Raw genomic sequence first — 21,376 nt, 5'->3', positions numbered from 1 at the left:
AACTAGAACGACTTCCCAAACACACAGGACACTCTGAAATCCAACTGGCAACAGGTGTGGCCAATTTGTTGCTGTCACATTAATAATAAATGACCAAGAAGAGCGCATTATGCTCGGGTGTCGATGCGAGCATGACCAAGAATAAAACATCTGCTGATTTTTACATTTTCCCCAGAGTGGCTGAGAGCTGATATGAAATGAGGTGGCAGAAGTTTTCACTTGATGGATGTCTCCTTCAAAAAAATCCAAACAAATTATTCTAATTTAATCTGACAAAGTGTTTTAACTGCGAATTGGAGGAAGATGTTGACAATTTTTCATTCGCCCGTGGACCACTTTTGCATAGATAATACAATACTGGAAATTTTCTGGCATACTTTTTAAGTTTGCTTTCCAGAGTTAGATGAAGAGTTCTCTGCCATTTACAAAGGCAAATTCTTATATTAAGCATGACCAAAATTTAAAATAATGAAGTTCAGGCTTCAGACTGCTCAAAATGCAAACGTTTAGTTAGTTTTTCAACTTTTAGCTCTGTGTGACATCTCGGATATAGGAAATTAGGCTCCACCCACCAGCTATTTGTGAGGGGCAGCCAATTAGAAGAAAGATGGCTTAAAGACGGAGGAGACAACAGATTTTTGCTACCTTTAGAGGCAGAAACTACTCAAATTCTTTGAGCTCCAATAAAATAACCAGGGTGGCTGCTCTGGAGTCCAAGAATCTATGAAAAAGAGCATTTATAACGCTTAATTAGCAGGTATACCATGGTCTGACATACAGCACTGCTATAACTTTGGATATAAAAGAGAAGATGAAATATCAGCGACGTTTGGAGGGTTAGTGAAAGTGGGCTAGCTAACGACTAGCTACTACCTGGTGGCTATCTACAGAGCTATGGTTAGCTACTGTAAACACAGTATAGCAGGGATGATCTTAATTTCAGAGAGGCGCAAATATATGTCGAGAAAAATAAAGATACTATGTAGCGGCAAAGTTGGGGCCATGTGAGCGATTCTTTTCTGAAACCGATCCCTCAACAGTTTTGTGGGACTCGTTACAATTAAAAGGGAAAGCAGGTTAAAAGACAAGAGGCTCATCGTCAAACACAGAAGACAGGTGGACCCGGAAACAGGGTTGATATGTCGTCACTTAACAAGCAGACAGGACACCTTTAAATGCCTCACTTCATCGAGCAGGTGTTGCACGTCCTAAATGAGTAACCTCTGTTGTAACAGAGGGTGTCTGTGGTGTTTTTTTGTCCCCTTCAACAACTGAATTGCTAGCAGCCGTCCTTGATGACTTTGCAGGCTGTTTGAGTGATTGTCGGAGTCACCTCTGCTTTTATTTTTTTAAAGCGGCGCCCGTGGTGTAACTGAAAAACATCAACAGCACCACACACATACGAAAAAGAAAAAAGGCAGCAGAAATAAATCCCTCCATATCTCCTCTCCCCACTGCACCCACCTCTCTCCTCTCCATCTCCTAAATTGAAAAAACAGGTTTAATCAATTGCAAAATAAGCAACGGACACAAAAGTGGCTGCAGAGGGGAACCGCAAGCGCACCTCCCGTTTGTTTTACCCACCTTCACGCAGCGGGCGAGTGGAGTTTACCTCATCGCCCTCTTCCAGAAATGCATATTAGCTGACTTTTAAATACATTCCTTGTGAGTTGAGTGACCTCCTTTTGCTTCCCCTCTCCTGTCCTTGCACACCTACTCATTCATGCAATAATGCACTCCTGCACGCACACAGAGGGTTACACACATGCAGCATGACTCCATTTGTTCCACCCTGGCTATTTTATTTCATTTCACTCCCCTCTGATTTTACAAATCTTATAGGTGCTGCATTTTTCTAATCCCCTCTGTATCATCTTTTGTTATCTGATCCACTCTTTTCCCCCCAGTGCTGATCTTGTTTTGTTTTCTGTTGTTTATTTATTCATTTATCTGCTCCCAGGTAAGATGCTTCATAAGCTTCTTAGCGGTGTTGTTTTTCCATCACCATTGGTATCCAGATTGCATTGTGTTGCTGTCTTTTTTATCCTCTTCCTGCCGTGCTTTAGCACCGTGCAGATACAATAGCCAAGTTAAGAGAACTGCATGTCTCTCTTCACTCCCACCCCCACACTCCCCATTCTCCCACCCACCGCCAACACCACCACCACCACCCTCGGAGGCAGAGCTGCGAGCGTCTCTCTCTGCTTAGTTTTGTTTGCCTATATAAAGCCTCATCAATAATGCAGAGGCCCCTGACTCCTCTCTTCCATACTGTGGAAGCTGTGCATGGGTTTTCTTTTTCCCCTGCTGCTGAGCAGCCGAGAACATCGCTGCTGCTGTCGGGTTGAAACAGCCTCCGAATCACAGAAACTAAATTAATCAGGAATTTGGTGAAATGGTTTTATTCTCAGTCCTAAAACAGCGAGAATTTGTGGGGTGTCTGAAAGGTTTATGACAGCGTTAAATCAGGAAACACGATGAGCGTGGTGACTAAGAAAAGGTATCCATTTACCGTCTTAGTATTTCATTAGGGCGTACATTAAATGGTGACATTTGAAGCTAGCTAGAGGCATGCAGGGGTAACCAGTACACCAAAAAATTCTGAATTTATTTGTAGATAATCGCCTGCGTCTCTTTGTTTGTTCCTCTGGGAGCGACTACCTGTATCAGCAACATTGATCCATGTGTGACTGTCAAACACGCCCCAGAACAGCCACATGCACACCAAAGCACCACTCGCCGACTTGTTCCGGGTTGGCGCCAACATTAAACAAACATCCATCAAACCGAAGCAGATATCAGCGGAGGAGGAAACAGCGAGACGACGTCTGAAGACACATGGATCACATATAATCAGCTAAGCTGACGTATCCTCAGGAAAAACTCCTGGTATACTTCCTGCAACCCTCTGAAATCTCTGCTCATCATTCATATCAGTGACTATACAACTAACATCATGACTGTTTATTTAGGGCAGTGCAGTTGCAGGCCTGAAATAGTGAATGTAGACTGGTTTTTATTCTGCTATTAGTGCTGTGAAATATATTTCCTAAGATCTTGTGCAGTTTTCCTTACTGTTAACACTGCTAGATTTATACCTTTAGATTAATTTATATTGTACAGTCCGAATGGTTAATAAATGCACCGAAATTTTGTTCTCATGTCCACTAATTAGTTTACATTCTGAATGACAATAAAGTGATAAAAAATAAAAAAATAAACCAAAAACTGAACCATGGGAGCCTGTAAGAAAACCCGAAGCGGATTAGATGAGTCGGATTTGGAGACATCTTGTTTAAAAATATCTTTTTGTGGCTCTTACTGGAGATGGTGTTGGGTGTGATTTCATTTCATGCTCAGCATGATAAATATTTCCCTCTACTTTCATCCTTTGTGTGGTTTTAAAGCATTTCAGGAAAGAATTCCAAAGGGAAGCGCCCAAAAACTGTCACACATGTATGATCTGCTAGCATCATAGACTCGCTGAGCGCTATGTGGCCGTAAGCTTGTCACCCGTGTTAGTTATTGTTGTTATTAATTGCTCATATTCCTTCAGCACCAAAGTAATCCATGGTAACTGTGCCTCCGCCGCCCTCACACTCTGCAGAATTGCTCGCATTAATAACTGATGGTCTGAGGGTGTCTGAGGGTCAGCACTCAGCAGTTCATTAATTGCTAAATGAGACAGTAACAAAAGAAAATGACCAGGGCGCCCATGCACACGGGCTCCTTTCAAAGTGACCGCAAGTCACCAGCTCTTTGTCCTTCGGCCACGTATAGCTTAACAGAGTAATCACTGTGCGGGAAATTGTGTCAGTACACTTAGCGGTACTTAGCAAAAGAAAATGCGAAAACCAAAATAAAAGCAAATGTGGTATAAAAAGACACTTAAATGAAGTTAAACAAATAACAAGAGGTAGTGGCTCAACTGCCTTTAAAATCCACAATAACAGTAACAGCTTTTCCCCTCATTTATAGCTCTCAGACTAACAAATATTTTAGTGTTTTATTTTATTTTGATGTAGAAAACGCTAACGCTAGCAACTAGCACAGCTACCATTAGCCTAACTAAGTGTTTAACATTTAATGTGATTAAATTTAAATGTAAATTTTAGCCCGTTAATTTTTAAGGACGCCCCGCCTTCTATTGATACTTATTGCTGGCGTGGACATGGACACATCAGTTGGCTAAGTGGAGTTGTTTAAAGCCATGCCTTTCCATCAGATAACTGCATCTGTACCTTACACCCACCCATTTTCCACTTCCTGTCACTTGCTTGGTGGATTTACTTGTTTACACATCACTTGTTTCACACATCACCAACCGTGTACTTGATGATGTCTTTTATAGACTCAAGTGGTGAAACATATTATTTAAGGTCTTTACCTTACAATGTAAAGAACCCTGAGGTGACTGCTGTTGTCATTTAGCGCTACATTAATAAAATTGAACTGAATGAAAAATAGTTTTGTTTTCGTTTTTGTGCATATTTTGCACAGTAATGTGTGTTGATCGAGTTTGTCGAAGTATCTCTGTTTCCAGGTATTAAATAAACTTCGCAAGGTGACACAGTCTCTTCCTCAGACATGCCCGGGCTTATTTCATTGTTTTGTCCACTAAGTAACGTAAACCATTGCTATAGCAATGACATTGCAGTGTGACAATTTCACTAGGGATAATCTGATATGGAACAGGGCTAATTGTAAATAACCCCCCAAAAAAAGGGCACAGGTATTTTTTGATCAGACTAATCGCACTTGTGTGTGATTAAAAGCCTGTCTGACACACTCTCAACAATACAGTTCGGCTCATCTCCTGACTCCTCAATGTGGTGAATTAAAAGCGAGTCTGAGATGAGTTTGCTCTGAAAAGAGACCCGCAGGAAAAAGAAAAAGACAGAACCAGGGCTCCTTTCATCCTTCTAAACAGGACTGAAATAAGAAATTGTAAAAGCAATTATCCAGACGTAAACTCTCAGCACAGCGTGTCAGCTCTGGCTGACCATCGCTCCGTCCCTCGGCTGCGCAGGGCAGGAGAGGCCAAGGCTGTTGAAGCCCACTGATGGAAGTGGAACAGTGGTGAAGCTGAAGGTTGGTTAAACAGAGAAGGCAGTGTGCACACTGCACCTGACTGCAAACTTCAAATAATGCACAACCTTTTTAAAAGCGAGCAACTGATGAAGTCATGTCAGAAATAAATATTAACCTCAGACCACATACGGACGTCTCTTGTAATAAATTTAACCGAACTTTCAGGTATCAGAGGACGAATCCTCTGACATGCAGGAACTGACTGGTTTTACATTTCCCCTTTGTTTGCAATTAACAGATGGAAGTCAGACCTGATGGTCACCGAGGCTGAACAGACAGAAAGAGAAACTAACTGCATCAGCAAGCAACTTTGAAGAAAGAGGACACCGCAGCCTCGCCACGCTGTGTGACTGACAGGTGACCTCTGAAATCAGACGACAGCGACGAGCAAACGTGAAGACAGAGAGACAAACCAGGATTAAAGCAGTGATGGGCTGGACTCTGGTGGGACTTACATGTGTGGGGACGAGGGCAGCTGGGTACGCCAGTTTGTGGTGCCTCCACATCCAGAAGGAGAAGAGGACGACCGCGGCCAGGCCTATGATGGGAACCAGTGAGTAAAGCAGGGTGCTGAAGAGCTGGGGCTTCTGGGAGAACGGGTTGGAGGTGGCTGTGAGAGGAGAAACAGACATTATATAAGTCAGTCTGAGCTCCCTCGCTTTGTAACCACATTGTTCATGAGCTCATGGACTCGATCACCATTTTCAGGTCATAGCGAATAAATGATATAGGTAACTTTTACAAATCATAGTCATAATTAGAATTAGAAAGGAGGATTATCTGGTATGTTCAACACCAAGATGGTAACAATGAAAATGCTCATCTTAAAGCTTTGTGATTGAAACAGTGTCTGAAATCATGGTGATTATGTCCACCTTTTATACTGCATATGTAATGAAAGCTGTGAAATATCGACACTCAACCTTCTGAAGCACAAATGTCCAGGTGGAATGCAAAGGACATGCTTTCTTTCGCTGGATTAGTACCTTTTGGGGTTTTGTTTTTAATATTTCAAGCTGTAAAAACAAGCATTAGATGTTCAAAATGCCCAGTGGGATTTAAACTACGCGTGACCCAAGGGTCCCATAAGGAAAAGCCAACTAAATTAGGCTTCAGTGTGTAACAGAGGCAGAAATATTAGAAAGACTTCATTGCTCAACACGTCTCTTTTAATAGTTCTACAAAAATGACCAATGTGCACGACTAGACAAACAAACTTCAGCTGAAGTGAGGAGCCATGATAATAGATCGCCACGGTGCATTTTTGTTCAACCAAACTCTCAAGGCAGCATATGAAATAAATAGAAAGAATATAGGAGTTGGTAAATTGGCTATTGCTAAGTTGTTTAAATTGGACAGTAAAATCGTGAATAAATAAAAAATAAATAACAGATAAATGACAACAGGGCAAAACTGAGGGTTCTGTCATTGTTGAATTGAACGTGCGATGAATTTAAGGTGTGCGGTGCCCTGTACAACTCCAAAATCAGTGAGTTTCTGTTAACGCTGTATACGACAGGCTCCGTCTACAAGTGGAGTACTTGAAGGAGAGACAAAGTGGTGCTTTCTGCCACAACCTCACCTACTTTCAAAGTGCAGGGAGAGCACGACAGATCTGAATATGTTAAAACACCAGCAGCACTTTGTGTGTAAAGAACAACTTCACTGATTCGCTGACGTGTCTCGACTTGTGGCCTTCATCAGGTTCCTGGCAGTAAGATAAACCGTGCCCGAGCGTTAAAATAATACAGAATTGCTCAACTTATTTGCAACCTGTTGGAACTGATAGTTCTCGATATGCCTCAAAGGGTGGACATGCAAGAACACCGAATCTCTCACAACTCATACACCATCAGGGATTGAGCAACCAAACTTGCCACACGTGTACATCTCAGGCCCCCGAAGGTTCTTATCTATACCAGATATTATAAAATCATCATGTTGCTTAGCAACCACCTACCAGTGAAGTTTTAATGACCCATTTCTAGCATTTAAGCACCCAAAACACCTCATGAAAGCATTGCATCCTTTTTTATTCATGATAATAACATCTAACTTCTATTCACAGTGCTTGAAAAGCATCATATGAGATGTTAAAGACCCCATCATGTTGCCTGCCTCCCACCTAATAAAAAATGACAATTATACTTTCACCTGAGGCTTTTTATTGCAGGTTGACCCAATTTTGCCTTCAATGCTGTTTCAATTCTTCATGGTACATACTTAACAAGAAGCTGGAAACAATGTTTAGAGATTTTGATGTGACAGCATGACACAGTTGCTGCAGATTTGTTGACTGCACATGGACGATAAGAATCTGCTGTTCCACCACATCTTAAATGTGCTCTAACTGGATTGAGATCTGGTGACTGTGGAGGCCGTTGGGAGTACAGTGAACTCAATGTCATGTTCAAGAAACCAGTTTGAGATGATCTGAGCTTTGTGACATGGTGTATTACCCATCAGAAGATGGTAGACATAAAGGGATAGACATGGTCAGGAACAACACTCAGGTAGGTTTGTGGTGTTTAAATGATGCTCTGTTGGTACTAAGGGGTCCAAAGAGTTCCATGAAAATATCCCACATTACAGCACAGTCACTTAAATCATCCTTCCCCATTCTGATGCTCAGTTTGAACTTCAGGAGATCGTCATAATGATTTATTTAATCTAAGATTACGTTTATTCTGGTTGGTGATAATATCAGATCCTCCAATTCAGATAGACCTCCCTTCCATTGAAGCGCCTATCACAAAGCACAGAGTCACGTCAAGCTTGTTGGATCCTAAACCAGCCACAACAACAAAAACACGGCCAACATCCTCTTGGTTACAAATGTGGTAACGGCCACAGAAAGGAGTGTGGGGCAGTCTTCCTGATCATACACAGAAAATATCTCCATGAAGTCAATTTGCAGAGCGGCATGAAGAATGCCTGATTTATAGAGGTTCTAAACATTTAATGATTTAACATGTGAAGGTTTTTCCTCTCCTACACTGGTATCATCGGTTTCTGTATTATATTTTATATTTCAGTATTTTTAAATTGTGCTATACTTCACAAAAGACATTTCTGACTTCTTTCCTCTTGAAGCTCTGGTTTTTCTCTTTCCACAAGAGTGCAGAACTTTATATTGCAGAGAGAAACGAGCCCACAGTGACTGAAACTCTCAGAAGAAACTGCTCCAGGATCAGCCAAACAAAGACAAGAGTACACAGCCTTCCTAGCTGGCCTCACGCTGGGCCTCCATCTCTAAATGCAGCTCTAACCCTGCTTACAGCCACCGTGCTTAGAGATCATATCAGCGCACATAAGCGCACACAAACACACACACGCACAGCAGGATTAGCAAATCCATCTCGTGACATAACGTAATCCGCCTGCCAAAAATAACAGCTCTGAACTGTGCCCGACCCCTGCAGGAGGCGCAGGGTGACGCCTGCTCGCTCAGCCTGTCCTCCCGTCACAAAGCGGCCGTCTGATTCGGCAGCGCTGTCAAAACGCCGACGCTCGGACGCCGACCCGCCGCTGCCGCCCTCTGAGAGCAGGGAAGTGAAGAAAGGCGTGAGGGAGGGGGTAGGTGCCGACAGGACTGCACCAGCTGCATTGTGGGACCCTGAGGGTGTTTGTCGGGACGTTGTGGAAAGTTGTTCCTCTACAGGAAGTCTGCAGGTTTCACAAAGTCAGATTTAAAGGGTGAGACAGACGGGCCTGCCAGACACTTCAGCTGCAAACTGATGAGCGCAAGGACACCACTGGTTGGTGAAGCATTAATCACCGGTACCCTGAATGTGCTTTAACCTCCTGTTATACTAAATTCAGGGATAAGTACATCTTTTTCATTCATTTTATTTATATACTTATAAATACTGTACTCCTAATTGATTAATTTATTCCTTTGATCGCTTGTCTCTTTAACTTATATTAAATTACCCATAATAGCACATAACCCCCAGTTTTGTCTAATTTCCTGCTTTACAGTGAAGGACTGTGAACTTTACTAACCTGCATGAAAAACGCTATACAAATAAAGTTTGATTAATTTCCTGCCAGTCCTAAATTAAAGATTTCTCTTGCGTTTAAAAGATGTCTGAGGTCTGAAATCATTTCTATTCATTTTATTATTGAAGCAGGGTTGAATCTACTCACGTTAAACATGTTTGTTGACAAAATGGCCAAGAATAACAGGAAAACGTACAAATTTCTGTTCTGATTTCCATCGGTAGCCGTTTTGTCTGCTAGCTTCTCTACTAATAGATTATTTGGATTTAGTTGTGACCCGGCCTTGACCCCAAAGGATGAGCTTCATTACTCACAAGGCTGCTGGCCTTAAAGGTGAGGGTCAGGCTGGTATCAGTAGGCGGAGAACCCAATGGAAGTTAAAAAAAAAAACAAACATGAAGAAGAAAGAAAGATTTTTTCCTGTGAAATAAAAATGAGTGGGTTGGCTGCCTGGGGCTTGGTGACGTCTGAGGACACTTTTTGACACATGCTGCAGGTAGTTCGGCCTGTGCTTTCGCATACCTGATGGAAATATAAGTGCAGCAGCAGAGGTGGGGAGGAGGGCTGTTTGAATTTTATTTTGGTTATAAAACACACTTATGTGGTTTTAGAATACGACGTGTTGTCAATAAACATTCTGCATCAACAAATTTTTATTATCCGTTTCGTCGATTATGGCGACAAATCGTAGCAGCCCCGATGTTCAGTTAATTCAGAGTGTCATTATCGAGAAGAAAATAGCAATTGGTGCATAGTTCCACTAAGATCGGCAGCGTGACTCCCTCACAGGATAGTTGACAGATTTGGAATGATTTTAGCCGAATACAGCATGAAAGGTGGAGATGGGCAGAGGTGGGTTTGCCAAGTAGCTTGCAGGGGCAGTGGCAGCAGCAAATGAAAGCAGACTAAAGCCGAGTTATAAGATGACGCTGTCCAATAGATGTGTCAGCTGAGCTGTGAGCTGATGTGGACTGGCACGGAGGTCGCAGATCTGCCCCAGCTGTGGTCAGTCTTCATTTCCTACTTGATCTCATGCTTCGCTCAATTTTTTTTCCACATTCATTACTGTGCAGAGCCACTACACTTAACGCTGATATCATCAGCATTGCTGCATTTACATTCACCATTTAACCCACATTATGAGGCTGTCTGGACTTTACATGTAAGCTAGTTTAATGTCTCATTTCCATTCCTATTCAAGGAGGTAAACACATTGTTTTTTTTAACATTTTTGTTTCTTAAAATAAATTCCATTGCATTGAAATGGGCTAAAAAAGGAGTCTGAATCATGTTCTTAGGGATGCATTGATCTTATATTCTTCTATAATATATCAGTTACTAAGCTCAGTGGATATTCAGAACCATGAATACATACTGATGTGAAATCTTTTGCAATATTTCCACTTCATTACAAATAAATGATTCACATATTCGCTTAAATATTTTTCCCGATGCTTCGTTTAGTGCAGGTGAGAACCACACAAAGCCCAGATATGCCTCCCTCAAACCTGTATTCACTTTTTAATCATCATTCCAGCCCTGAACACCTGGAAGGAAGCTCAGTTGATGGCAGCCCTCCATAATTTCTTACATCACACCCTTTGTGCAAGGTAAGGCTTTCAAAATAAAAGCCCGGATGTCTCCAGACTGTAGAAATAACTTGTATGTGCTTCTGATTGTTTGCTTAAGGTATATTTTTTTATTCATGAGCCATGCTATAGAAACAAAGTTGATAGGAATAACTTTAGAAATAACCTTCCAAACAAGTACTGAGGTACGAAGTTGATAAGTTGGGGTTTTAATATAAAACCAATCAAACCAAGCCGTGAGCGCCTCACAATCAGTTAATATGTGTGTATTATAACTTTAATCTTTTTCACGAAATATTTTACCTCGATAGTATGAATACTTGTAAATTCATAGGCCCTCGAAACACTTATGGGTATTCTATCAGAGATTAGCTGATTAGTTGATATAACGGAATATATTCACAGCTTTGATAGCAAAACTGCACTGATATAATATCTGTGACATGGAGAGAACGGAAAAAAGGACTGGGATCCTGGATGTTTGATCTGTTTTCTGATTTTTCACTGGAGAAAACTTCAAAAAGTGTATTTTGGGTGAACTTCAAAGGGTCATATATCACCATGGGAGACAGGTGGCTGCTCAAAACAAGTTACAGTATATGAAAGGACTCCTTTTCTTATCTACATTTTGATACCAGGTTCATTCTCTAGCCAAAATTCCTTCTGGGGCAAAAGACATTTCTAATATAGTCAAATATTATACATAAAGAATGGAGAAACACACTAACAGAGCTATTGTAAGGTGAATCACCACATTTTGGTTGGCCTGAGTGTTTCCAATGCCCCACTGACTCAGGCGTAGAGATCAGCTGGCGACCACCACCACAGGTTGCTAAAAAATAACAAATTACTCAGTACGCTCGTATGTTTGTGCTCGACTATGAGACCAGTCAATGATCCCCAGTAACAACCATTTGCAAGAGATTCCCTGACAAGTTGGTGAGTTGTTTGCGGGAGTCTGCTTGTTGCCATTTGGTCCCTTGTTTTTTCTCCAAGTTTATTTATGCAGCATCTTTCAGACACAATTTTACTTGGTCTTGGTGCTGCTCCACTAACCACCTTGCGATTGCAGCAGGTGGTCACCTGTTGTTTGCACAGAAGATGGCGACTTGTCTGCAAACACTTGCCAACTGCTTGCAGAGTGGTGGTGAAGCTGGTATCTTCTGACCTCAAAGTAAAAGTTGCACCATTTGAAACAGTAAGTAGTAAGGCACTTTTATGTGTTCTGTTTCCATTGCACTTTTTTATTTTGAAGTTTCATTATTGCTCAGCAAGAAGTTGGAGACAAATTGGCGATCTTTCATGCAAACTATAGGCGATCATAGCGATCTGCTATTAGCCAAAGGAAGCAAAAGATTGCAAATAGGATGATTCACTAAAACAATCGATTTCATGGTAATGATTACCAACAAACTCCAGCAACCGCTCGGCAACTGGTGGAGGAATACACATTTTACCTCAGTGACCAGAGGTTGCCAGGGAGTCACAGCCTCATCTCTACGCCTGTGTGACTGCTTCGCATTCAGTGACATTTTAAAAAAAGTTCCAAGTCGAATTTAATTGAAATGACAGTTAAAACTCTTAATATGATTTTTCACTCCAAAAAGACCCAGCCAATTGCTACCATTCCACTTAATTTTACTCCATATTTTCCTCCTGGTCCCACAGTGTGAGAAACACTGAACATCCTATTTATGTTGTTTTACAAAAATAGAGGATGTTCACATCACTACACTCAAATCAAAAAAGCAAAGTCAAGTGGCGCCTTACCGGAGAGCACCTGACTGATGAACCAAAGAGGCATCTCAACCGCAATATGGATAATAGATATTAAGACATCATTACTAATAATGAGAAGTATTGATGTCCGCATGTTGTATATAATAGTTTGGACCTATTGCAGGGATCAAGCCCTGAATACGTTTTTCATAAACCTAAAAAAAATATCTCAGGATCAAAGCAAGATCTGAGTGTACACCGGCAGATGAGGACAATGCACTGAACACAGCAACTGGATGCTCCCCTCGAAAGTTCAGTGAAGTGAGTAAAAGCAACAAGCATTGAAAAGAGCTCTGGCTGATGCTCAGTGCCAAATATGGACCAACCCTTGTGCAGTTCGAGTGCCTGTAACTCAGAAAAGATTAATAGCATATAGCATGAACTTACAACTTTCCAGGAACTCATTAAACATATATTAAAGCATTAAGCTCAAGCCTAGCAAACAAACTGCAGCTCTGACTAAAAGAAAGCGTTTGCGCCCGCTGAGAAGTCGTCATTTTCAGTGAGCGTGCTGGACTGTACATACTGTAGGCGGTCGAATGGTGCGGGTCGCTCTGCGGGGGCGCTTCAGGGGCGTACAGGAACCTCTCGTTGCACATGTTGCCTTCACAGCAGCAGAAGAAAACATCGGGACTCTCCTTCCTCTCCACACACTCGTTACTGCAGAGGACACAGAGGTGGAAATCAGAAACACTCAATCCTCTCCATGCACTGCAAAAGGACATGGGAGCTATTTTGAACATGCACTCACTCCAGGAGACGTTACGCAAAAAAAAGAAAAAAAGAAAACACACACAACAAACAAACACCGCTTTCCATTCCCTCGCTGCTGCAACAGAGGACATGAAACAAAACATTTATAAAATAACTCCTACACATGCGAACATGGACGCCGACAATCGCGCTTGCTCTCTCTTCTCACACTCACGCAGCCATCAGATAAAAGCCAAAGGAAGTGGCAGCCGCCCTCGATTTGCTCTGGACTCTCCAGGGAGGTGAGGCGGCGCCGTCTGAGCAGAGGTACCCCGAACTGTGCGGGCTACACATCCGACAACAACTTTATCGTTCGGGAATCAAAAAGGAAAACAGAACTGGCTCAAACCGGTATCCGCGGCCAGGGTGATGCTTTACTCTGGGACAAACTATAATAATCTCTTATTATCATCATCATCTGTTTACCGTCCTGGATGTGGACGCATAATTCACGCTGTGGTTCAGGCTCCCTCGCGCGTGGTAATTAAAATGCAGCCATTTGGATGTGGAATCTCACACAGGGACACAAATTATGCTCAAGGTGATTTTAAATGTATTTAGAGTTGAGGCTGCTGCTTTTGTCCTGATTCAGAGGCAGTGCAGAAATTAATGGGCAGCTTCTCAGCAACAACCCCTGCCACCATTAAAAGCTCACCCTCTTAGAGCGCACGCATGTCTGGTTAAAGTTTGATATTTCCCGTATTCTGTTACTTACTGATGGGAATTTAACTACTATTTTATACCATGCAACCTTCTAGTGACAGCAGAAAGTTCCCTTAAAATCATCAGCTGAGATTTCTTATGTTTTTAAGGTTAAAGGGAGTCTGCTGGATGCGAAAACCCAAATGTAAATACACAGAAATGTAATCAAACTACAGTTTATTTACTTTAACTGGACTTCATGAGCTATTCTGCTTGCTATTTATAAAGCCACTTTATTGTATATACTCAGTGTTTTTTATACAGTGTCCTGTATTTTATTTAAAGTTTAGACAGGCGTGGGAAGGTTATTAGGAAACCACTGCACTGTTTGAACAATGTAAATCTTAAAGTGGGACTATTCTGCTAACATCCATATTTTTATTCTTGGACCCTATTAGAGTAGCTATGCATGATTCGCAGTTCAAAATAATCCAAATTTGCCCTACATGCCCATCAATGATGCTTGCTGTGTGCTTATACTATGACTATAGCAGGTCATTTAGTCCACAGTACCTACTAAGACACACTCCGCTTTCCCAGTAATATGTTATGCATGTGGTAATCAAAGACGAATTATAATATAAATAAATAAACAAAAAAAATTTTCTTTGTTTCCTTTTTGCACTGTTACTTCAGCCAGACTGTTATCTGAAACCAAAATGGGAAGTTAGATGGTTGTTTTTTCCCCCTCAATATTAAACCAAAGTCATGTGACCTACTTCAATTTTATCAGATAAAACAACCCCCAAATTTTGCTTTTTTTTCCCTCTTTAATTTCTCATGTTAGACAGATATTAGGCAGGCAAACTGGAAGCTGAAGTGCAATGAATATTAAAATAATAAGGAAATAATAAGGAAACAAAGGAGGGAGGCAGGTGGATACACAAGTGTCATAGATAGGTTGATTCAGTGGGTAGGCAGGTGTGATGGTTGAAAAGCTAGATAGGTAGCAATGTAAGAAGGTAAGTGGGCGGATAAACAGGTGTAGTGGTAATTACATGTGGTGGTTAGTTGATAGGTAGGAAGCCAGGGTGGCAGTGGGCAGGTAACTATTGGAATAATTGGTTGGTATGCAGAGTGGGTTGGTGGGTAGGGGGTCTGGTCGATTGCCTGGTAGGAGGGTAATTTGTTTGACTGATAGAGTCAATGATTGGGTGGCTAGCTGGTTGGGTAGTTAGGTAGGTAGTGTTGTCGATTGGTTGGTGGGTGGATAGGGAGAGAGAATAATTGGCAGGTTGGATGATGATTGAAGGTTGATTGGTTGTTTGATGTTCAACCTTTCAACTAAAGCCACGTCCAGCCACAATAAATGGCAGTTTAACACACAGCTGACCACACCAAAGCAGTAAAACTCACATATTTGTTCAGCATATCTTTAAAATGCTTTTTTACCCTCCCCGTAAATGTTTCCTGCTTACCTGTCGTAGCAGTTGACATCATCCAACCAGCATCCCTGCTTGACAATCTCCACAGTCCCGGAGACATTTTTCCATGTGGCGAAACAGTGCCGCCTCTTGTCTTTCTCGCCATAGCAGGGTTCGATGCCGCTGCGGTTAGTCCGCTCCTTCTCCCAGCTGGAGTTGTAGTAGGCGCACTCCTGCGTCTCTGAGCGTCCCAGGATGGCGCCTGGAGAGGACAAAGAGGTTATTCTTTAATTTCTTTCCTTTTAATTTGAAGAAGAGCATTGTTGACTCTTGCAGGGGAAGATAAATTACTCTATCAAACATGTTGTCAGGTGAAGTCTCAAACACTCATGAAAGAAACTTTTGAATGAGGAAATTTACAACCGCTGTGGCTGCGAGGTGTAAGAGTTGCTCTCCTTCCTTGTCACTGACAAAGAAGATAATTTAGCTGTGTATCAATAACTGGTGGAAGGACATTTCTTTACAGCCTCCACATATAAAATGAAGTGAAGTCATAAAACATTTCTCAATAATAAAAATTCACTTCTCTGGTACTTTTCTATGTGGACTCCCAGAATGCCTCTGAATCAATACACCAATGAAAAATAAAAGCGTTAAAAAAATAAAAATGGCAGTTACTGGAGGAACAAAAAAACAAAAGTTCCTGTCCACAAACAAAAGCAGAGCAGGGACGATCGACTTCTCTCCCCGCCAAAATAAAAGGGACTCTGATTTCCTGCGGATGAAGCCTGCAGGCAACAAACTGATATCCAGGGAAATAACTGCATGACAGCTTGTCAGTTTAGCATTGCTGCCGCTGCCTCTCATCACCTGTCAGAGATTTAGTCCAGTTTAGACTGCTGACAAGTCTGAGGATAGTCAGCCGCTGTTTGCCTGCTTCCTGGCGCTGCAAGCTAAACAGCCCAGACACACAGGAAACAAAGATTACTTCCCACATTATTTGGTTTGTGCTGCTACAAAGTGAAATAAAGAAATTGACTCTTAGTCCTCTAAATTTGTCCATTCAGTTTTTAAGCCATGAAATGAAACCGAAAGAGTTTCTGAGCTCCTTTATGCTAAATTTCCTTTTCGTTTTACGCATTTCTGTTGAATTCTACCTTCCACAGCCAGCTTGCTGCCATTTGCTGTCGAGATGTAGCAAAAAAACAAAAATCTTTGCTAGAGTTACCCGACAGCCACTGATTGCAAATATATTTGCAGAGGTGTATATGCCTTATATGCTCTATTTCCCTGTATCTTTGCATATGTGCTTGCACCCATTTCGTATTTTCCTAGCAAAATATAAAGAAATTAGGGGTGTCAAGGCCTCCATACTGCTGCTTTGTACTACAGTACTTGACGCTGATTGTACAAAGCCAGGTTTCCATGGTACAACATTCGCAAGTCTATTCATCAGGTTGTATGTGTGCGCTTATACACCACTCTGCATTTAATCATTAGTCATTATTAAGCTTTAGCTCTCTTCCACAGTGTGTCTTTGTCCTGTCCCCCTCCTCACCCCCAGCCAGTCATGGCAGATAGCTGCCCCTCCCTGAGCCTGGTTTTGCTGATGGTTTCTTCCAGTTAAAAATGAGTTTTTCATTCCCACTGTTGCCAGGTGCTTGTTCAAAGGGGGTCATCTGATTGTTGGGGTTTTCTCTGTGTTATTGGAGGGTCTCCACCTTAAAATGTAAAGCACCTTGAGACAATCAGTGTTGCCTCAACCAATTGGTAATCTTGTAAGCTTTTATATATAGGATTCATATTGATGAAAATCTTTGTCAGACCACAATACAACAGATAAATACAATTTCAAAGACATGGAAATGGTGTGCGCTGTCAAAAGGCTCTGAGCTACCTCAGTCTGTTTATATAAGTCAATTAAAGCTATTAAAATGAGGCACTGGTATCCAACTCTGGAGTCAACATTCAGCAGATATACAAATGATACATGGCTTCTGTTTTTTGTTGCTGCTAAATGTGCAATTAGTGAGATTTGTGGCCTTTCGGATGAAGAGTGAGAAAAGCCACTAAAGTAGAGGCTGTTAGCTGGACATTTTTAAACAAACAGGATTTGTTATTTATCTCTTTATACCCGTTTAATTCACTCTTAATTGTCTGTTTTTTGTTTTTGTTAAATTGTTCCACCCTTGTAGGATTTGCGCTCTTGACCTAATTGCCTTTTGTTTATTGCTGCTTTTAATGTCTCAAAAGCACACTGTAATTTAAGAAAAAAGCGGACAAATAGAAAATAATGTTCCAATTTATGGGATCATTATCCGCTCTCCTCTGCCAGTGAAATCACGTCGCAGAGGAGAAGAGTCCTGACCGTGTCTGCAGTCACAGTAGCTTTCAGAAATTAGAGCTTAGCTTGCGTAATGGAGGTTAACTTTAGAAATATCATGTATTTTTCAATAAAATGGCTGCTTAAGTAAAGCCAGTTAATGCCAGCCAGGTCCCCCAGAAGCGTCGCAGGTCTCTTTTCAACGACATTAACAGCTGCAGATGGAAGTGAGAGGAGAATGGCTACTTTACTGGCAGGCGAGGTCACGCTGCCTCTTACCAGCACCGACAGCATTTTCTCTCTCGTCAAATCCATTTCCCATGAAGCCCCAAACTATTTCACAGCAACAGGTGCAACTGTGAAGTGCTGTCTGCGTGATTGAAAGGAAATGGCTCAAGTAAAGAGGGAGTGAGAGGAGAAAGATAGTTGGGGCTGCTGAATGAGCAAAGCTGAAATAATTGGTTCTCAAAAAAAACTAAACAACTGTACTTTTCTATATGGTAGCTAATGTTACCAGCAACTTTTACAGCAATCAATTTTAATGCATGTCCATGAGTTACATAGCAGTACAATTCAATTCTTTTGGGAAGGCTTTCCTCAAAGACAAGGTTTAGGAGGGTGCTTATGAGAATCCTTGACCGTTCTTCCAGAAGCGCATTTGTGAGGTCAGACATTGTTGGGTGAGAAGTCCTGGCTCACAGTCTCCACTCTAATTCATCTCAAAGGTGTTCTACCTGGTTGAGGTCAGGACTCTGTGCAGGCCAGTCAAGTTCTTCGACACCAAACTCGCTCATCCATGTCTTTATGGACCTTGCTTTGTGCACTGGTGTGCAGTCATGTTGGAGCAGGAAGGGGCCATCCTCAAACTGTTCCCACAAAGTTGGGAGCATGAAATTGTCTAAAATGTCTTGGTATGCTGAAGCATTAGTGCATGAGTTGCTTTCACTGAAACTAAGAGGCCGAGCCCAACTGCTGAAAAACAACCCCACACCACAATCCCCCCTCCAACAAACTTTACACTTTGCACAAAGCAGTCAAATATCGTTTAGTACCGTTCCCCTGGCAACCGCCAAACCTGAACCCGTCCATTGGAATGTTGGACGGAGAAGTGTGATTGATCACTCCAGAGAATGTGTCTCCACTGCTCTACAGTCCAGTGGCAGCATGCTTTACACCACTGCATCCAATGCGTTGCGCTGTGCTTGGTGATGTAAGGCTGCAGCTGCTCAGCCATGGAAACACATTCCTCTCTACGCACCGGTTCTAAGCTAATCTGAAGGCCGCATGAATTTGGAGATCTGCAGTATTGGCGACCAGAACACCTGCTGACCCCGCTCTGTGATTTTACATGGCCTACCACTTTGTGGCTGAGTTGCTTTGCTATACCACTAATAGTGGCCTGTGGAAAATCTAGTAATGAGGAAATTTCATGACTGGACTTTTTTCACATGTGGCATCCTATCACGGTACCACGCTGCAATTCATTGAGCTACTGATGTGGATGGATAAGTGAATACTTTTGGCAATACAGTGTAAGTTGGTGTTGGATTATATAAAGCAATTCTCCAGCTGCACATTCCAACAATAAATGACTTTAAGATACATCAATACGTTTCCATGACTTAGAGGATGTTAGTTTGATGTTGTGTTACATAAGGCATTTATTCTGTAGAGTGGGCTATTGTTTCCATTTATGGCCCCCACTCCACTCCTTATTCATCCATTCACACACTCATTTATACAAGAACATATATTTTAACATTCACACACTCACACTCTGACAGATGCATCCCAGGCAACTCGAGGGTCAGTATCTTGCTTGAGGATACTTTGGCATACATGGAAATCTAAACACAAGTCTGCTGATTGGTAGATGACCACTGTAACAACAATAACAATGTTTTCAAATTGTTGCAACATCTATCTGTGAGTCTCTGATTCGATGACATGATGGTACAGTTATGTCTTCGGCCTTGCCGTGATGGTGCAAAAGCTGCAAAACTGGGAGAAAAGGCTTGGGACAGTGCATGTGAAGTCAACTTTGTTGTCCAGTGCCGTTCCTCCAGCACCAGACAGTTGGTATAACAAAGAACTATATCCTTTTTTATTTTGCCTATGGTTGCCTGTCCACTGGTATTCATTTAGTGTTGGGTTCACTTTCAAATTAGGCTTTTAAAACTGTTCTAATCATTCCATGGTGCAAGGAAAACAGGCAGCGGTAAACCATCGACTCCTGTGTTCTTAATAGTAAAATTACTACTTTTGTTAATGGAGCCCAGAGAGCAATAAAATGGTTTCAGCTTCCAGTGGAAAAGTAAAACAGAGAAAATGACCTAAAAACAGCACACACCTGAATTTCTTAAAATTGTTTTGTTTTTTTTTTACTTTCACCCATGAACCACAGGCGTTTCTGTACAAAAACCACTTCAAAGAAACCAAACCATCCCAGCTTACCCAAACAAACACTCGTTATTGTAAATGTGTCTTTAGGAGTAAAATTGCTGTTTTTGTCAATGGAGTCTGGTGGCTGCTTCCAACAGCAATTAACACAAACATCAGAATTTAGTTTCCTGCGAACTGCTGCAGCTCTTTTACTTTATCCTGACCTCAGTTTGTTCTCAAAGGTTGCTTTGACAAGAAAACGGAACATCTAGCCAACTTCAGAGAAAATGCCAAGATGTACACTGCGTACTGCCTTTCAGCCTTAACCCCCCCCCCCAAAACAAAAATAACACAAGCACAGGAAAAATAAGTATGCAGTATGCTAATGTGTAATGATGCAAAGGAAAAAAATCTACAGTGGAATAAAGTCACGGATATGTGACTGTACAGGGGGGAAAAAGGGAATTTGCCCTAACGTGCATTATAGCAGAAATAACGCCACGGGGAAGATTACCTCATCTGACGTGTGGTTTATGCGGTCTTCATTTTCCCTCCCAACCCTCCTACTCCTCCCACAAATAAACACATTTAAAACTTTCTAGGTTTGTATCTATGTGCATTTCACTCCTTTTCAAGATAATAATAAAAAAAAAAACCTACTCAACTGCAGCGATCGTGCCAAATTAAGGTAAACAAGATTGGTAAATGTCGATGCTTGAGCCGGCCAAATTAACAACTTTTTTTTTTCTTCCCCCTGAAAACACAAACTCCTGCCAAGACACCCTCCAGCAAAACATTCACATCTGCAGTGGGGATTATACGTGACAAAGAGTTGTTGAAAAGCCTGGTTTTCCTGTCACAGCCATTATACATTTGCATAAAACACAGCAAAAGCAACACTCCCTTCAGACATCCCATCATGCCTTTAGGTTGTTGTTTGGTTGCAGTTGGGTTCCAAGCCACATCTGGAGGTTGAGGGGAAAATTTAAAAAAAAAAAAAAAGGAAAGGAAATTTGTTTTCTTTGACCGGCGAAGAATGATGAACCAAAAACCAACCAAAAAAAATAAATAAATAAAGGTGGGAAGACCAAATTTTCCAACCGCAGATTCCCTGAAGGCAGTGACAGATAAGGAAGGCGAGTTGATGCTTTCCCTGAAAGATCCTATCCTTGAATAACCTATGATGTTACGCATGCATCTAAATACAAATGGCAAAATCCCTGGTGGTGTTTTGCTACACTTATCCACTCCAATCAGCCCTTTAGCAGTTTAAGTGTTCACTGTATGGCGCCTGCTTTCTATTATTTCTCTGCTTCCTAGATGGGGATGAATGCACCACTCGCCTCACTGGCCTCTCGTGGGAGCTGAAGGCGCTAATGATGGAGAGGTAC

General features: G+C 41.7%; 1 protein-coding gene across 2 annotated transcripts in view; it reads right to left on the bottom strand.

Annotated features, from left to right (window-relative positions):
• Nucleotides 1-21,376, bottom strand: part of LOC309700313 (activin receptor type-2A) — a 76,905-nt gene that overhangs the window by 24,515 nt on the left and 31,014 nt on the right. For both annotated transcript variants that reach the window (XM_082523829.1, XM_082523830.1), the window contains exons 2-4: nucleotides 15,335-15,542; nucleotides 12,988-13,121; nucleotides 5,547-5,701 (exon numbers count right to left, since the gene is read on the bottom strand). In XM_082523829.1, coding sequence (XP_082379955.1) covers nucleotides 5,547-5,701; nucleotides 12,988-13,121; nucleotides 15,335-15,542 — 497 coding nt within the window. The remainder of the gene's footprint in view (nucleotides 1-5,546; nucleotides 5,702-12,987; nucleotides 13,122-15,334; nucleotides 15,543-21,376) is intronic.

This window comes from Aulonocara stuartgranti, assembly GCF_965226115.1.
Source record: "Aulonocara stuartgranti genome assembly, chromosome: 23".
NCBI classification, from domain to species: Eukaryota; Metazoa; Chordata; class Actinopteri; order Cichliformes; family Cichlidae; genus Aulonocara; species Aulonocara stuartgranti.
This window is presented reverse-complemented; position numbering and strand designations above follow the sequence as displayed.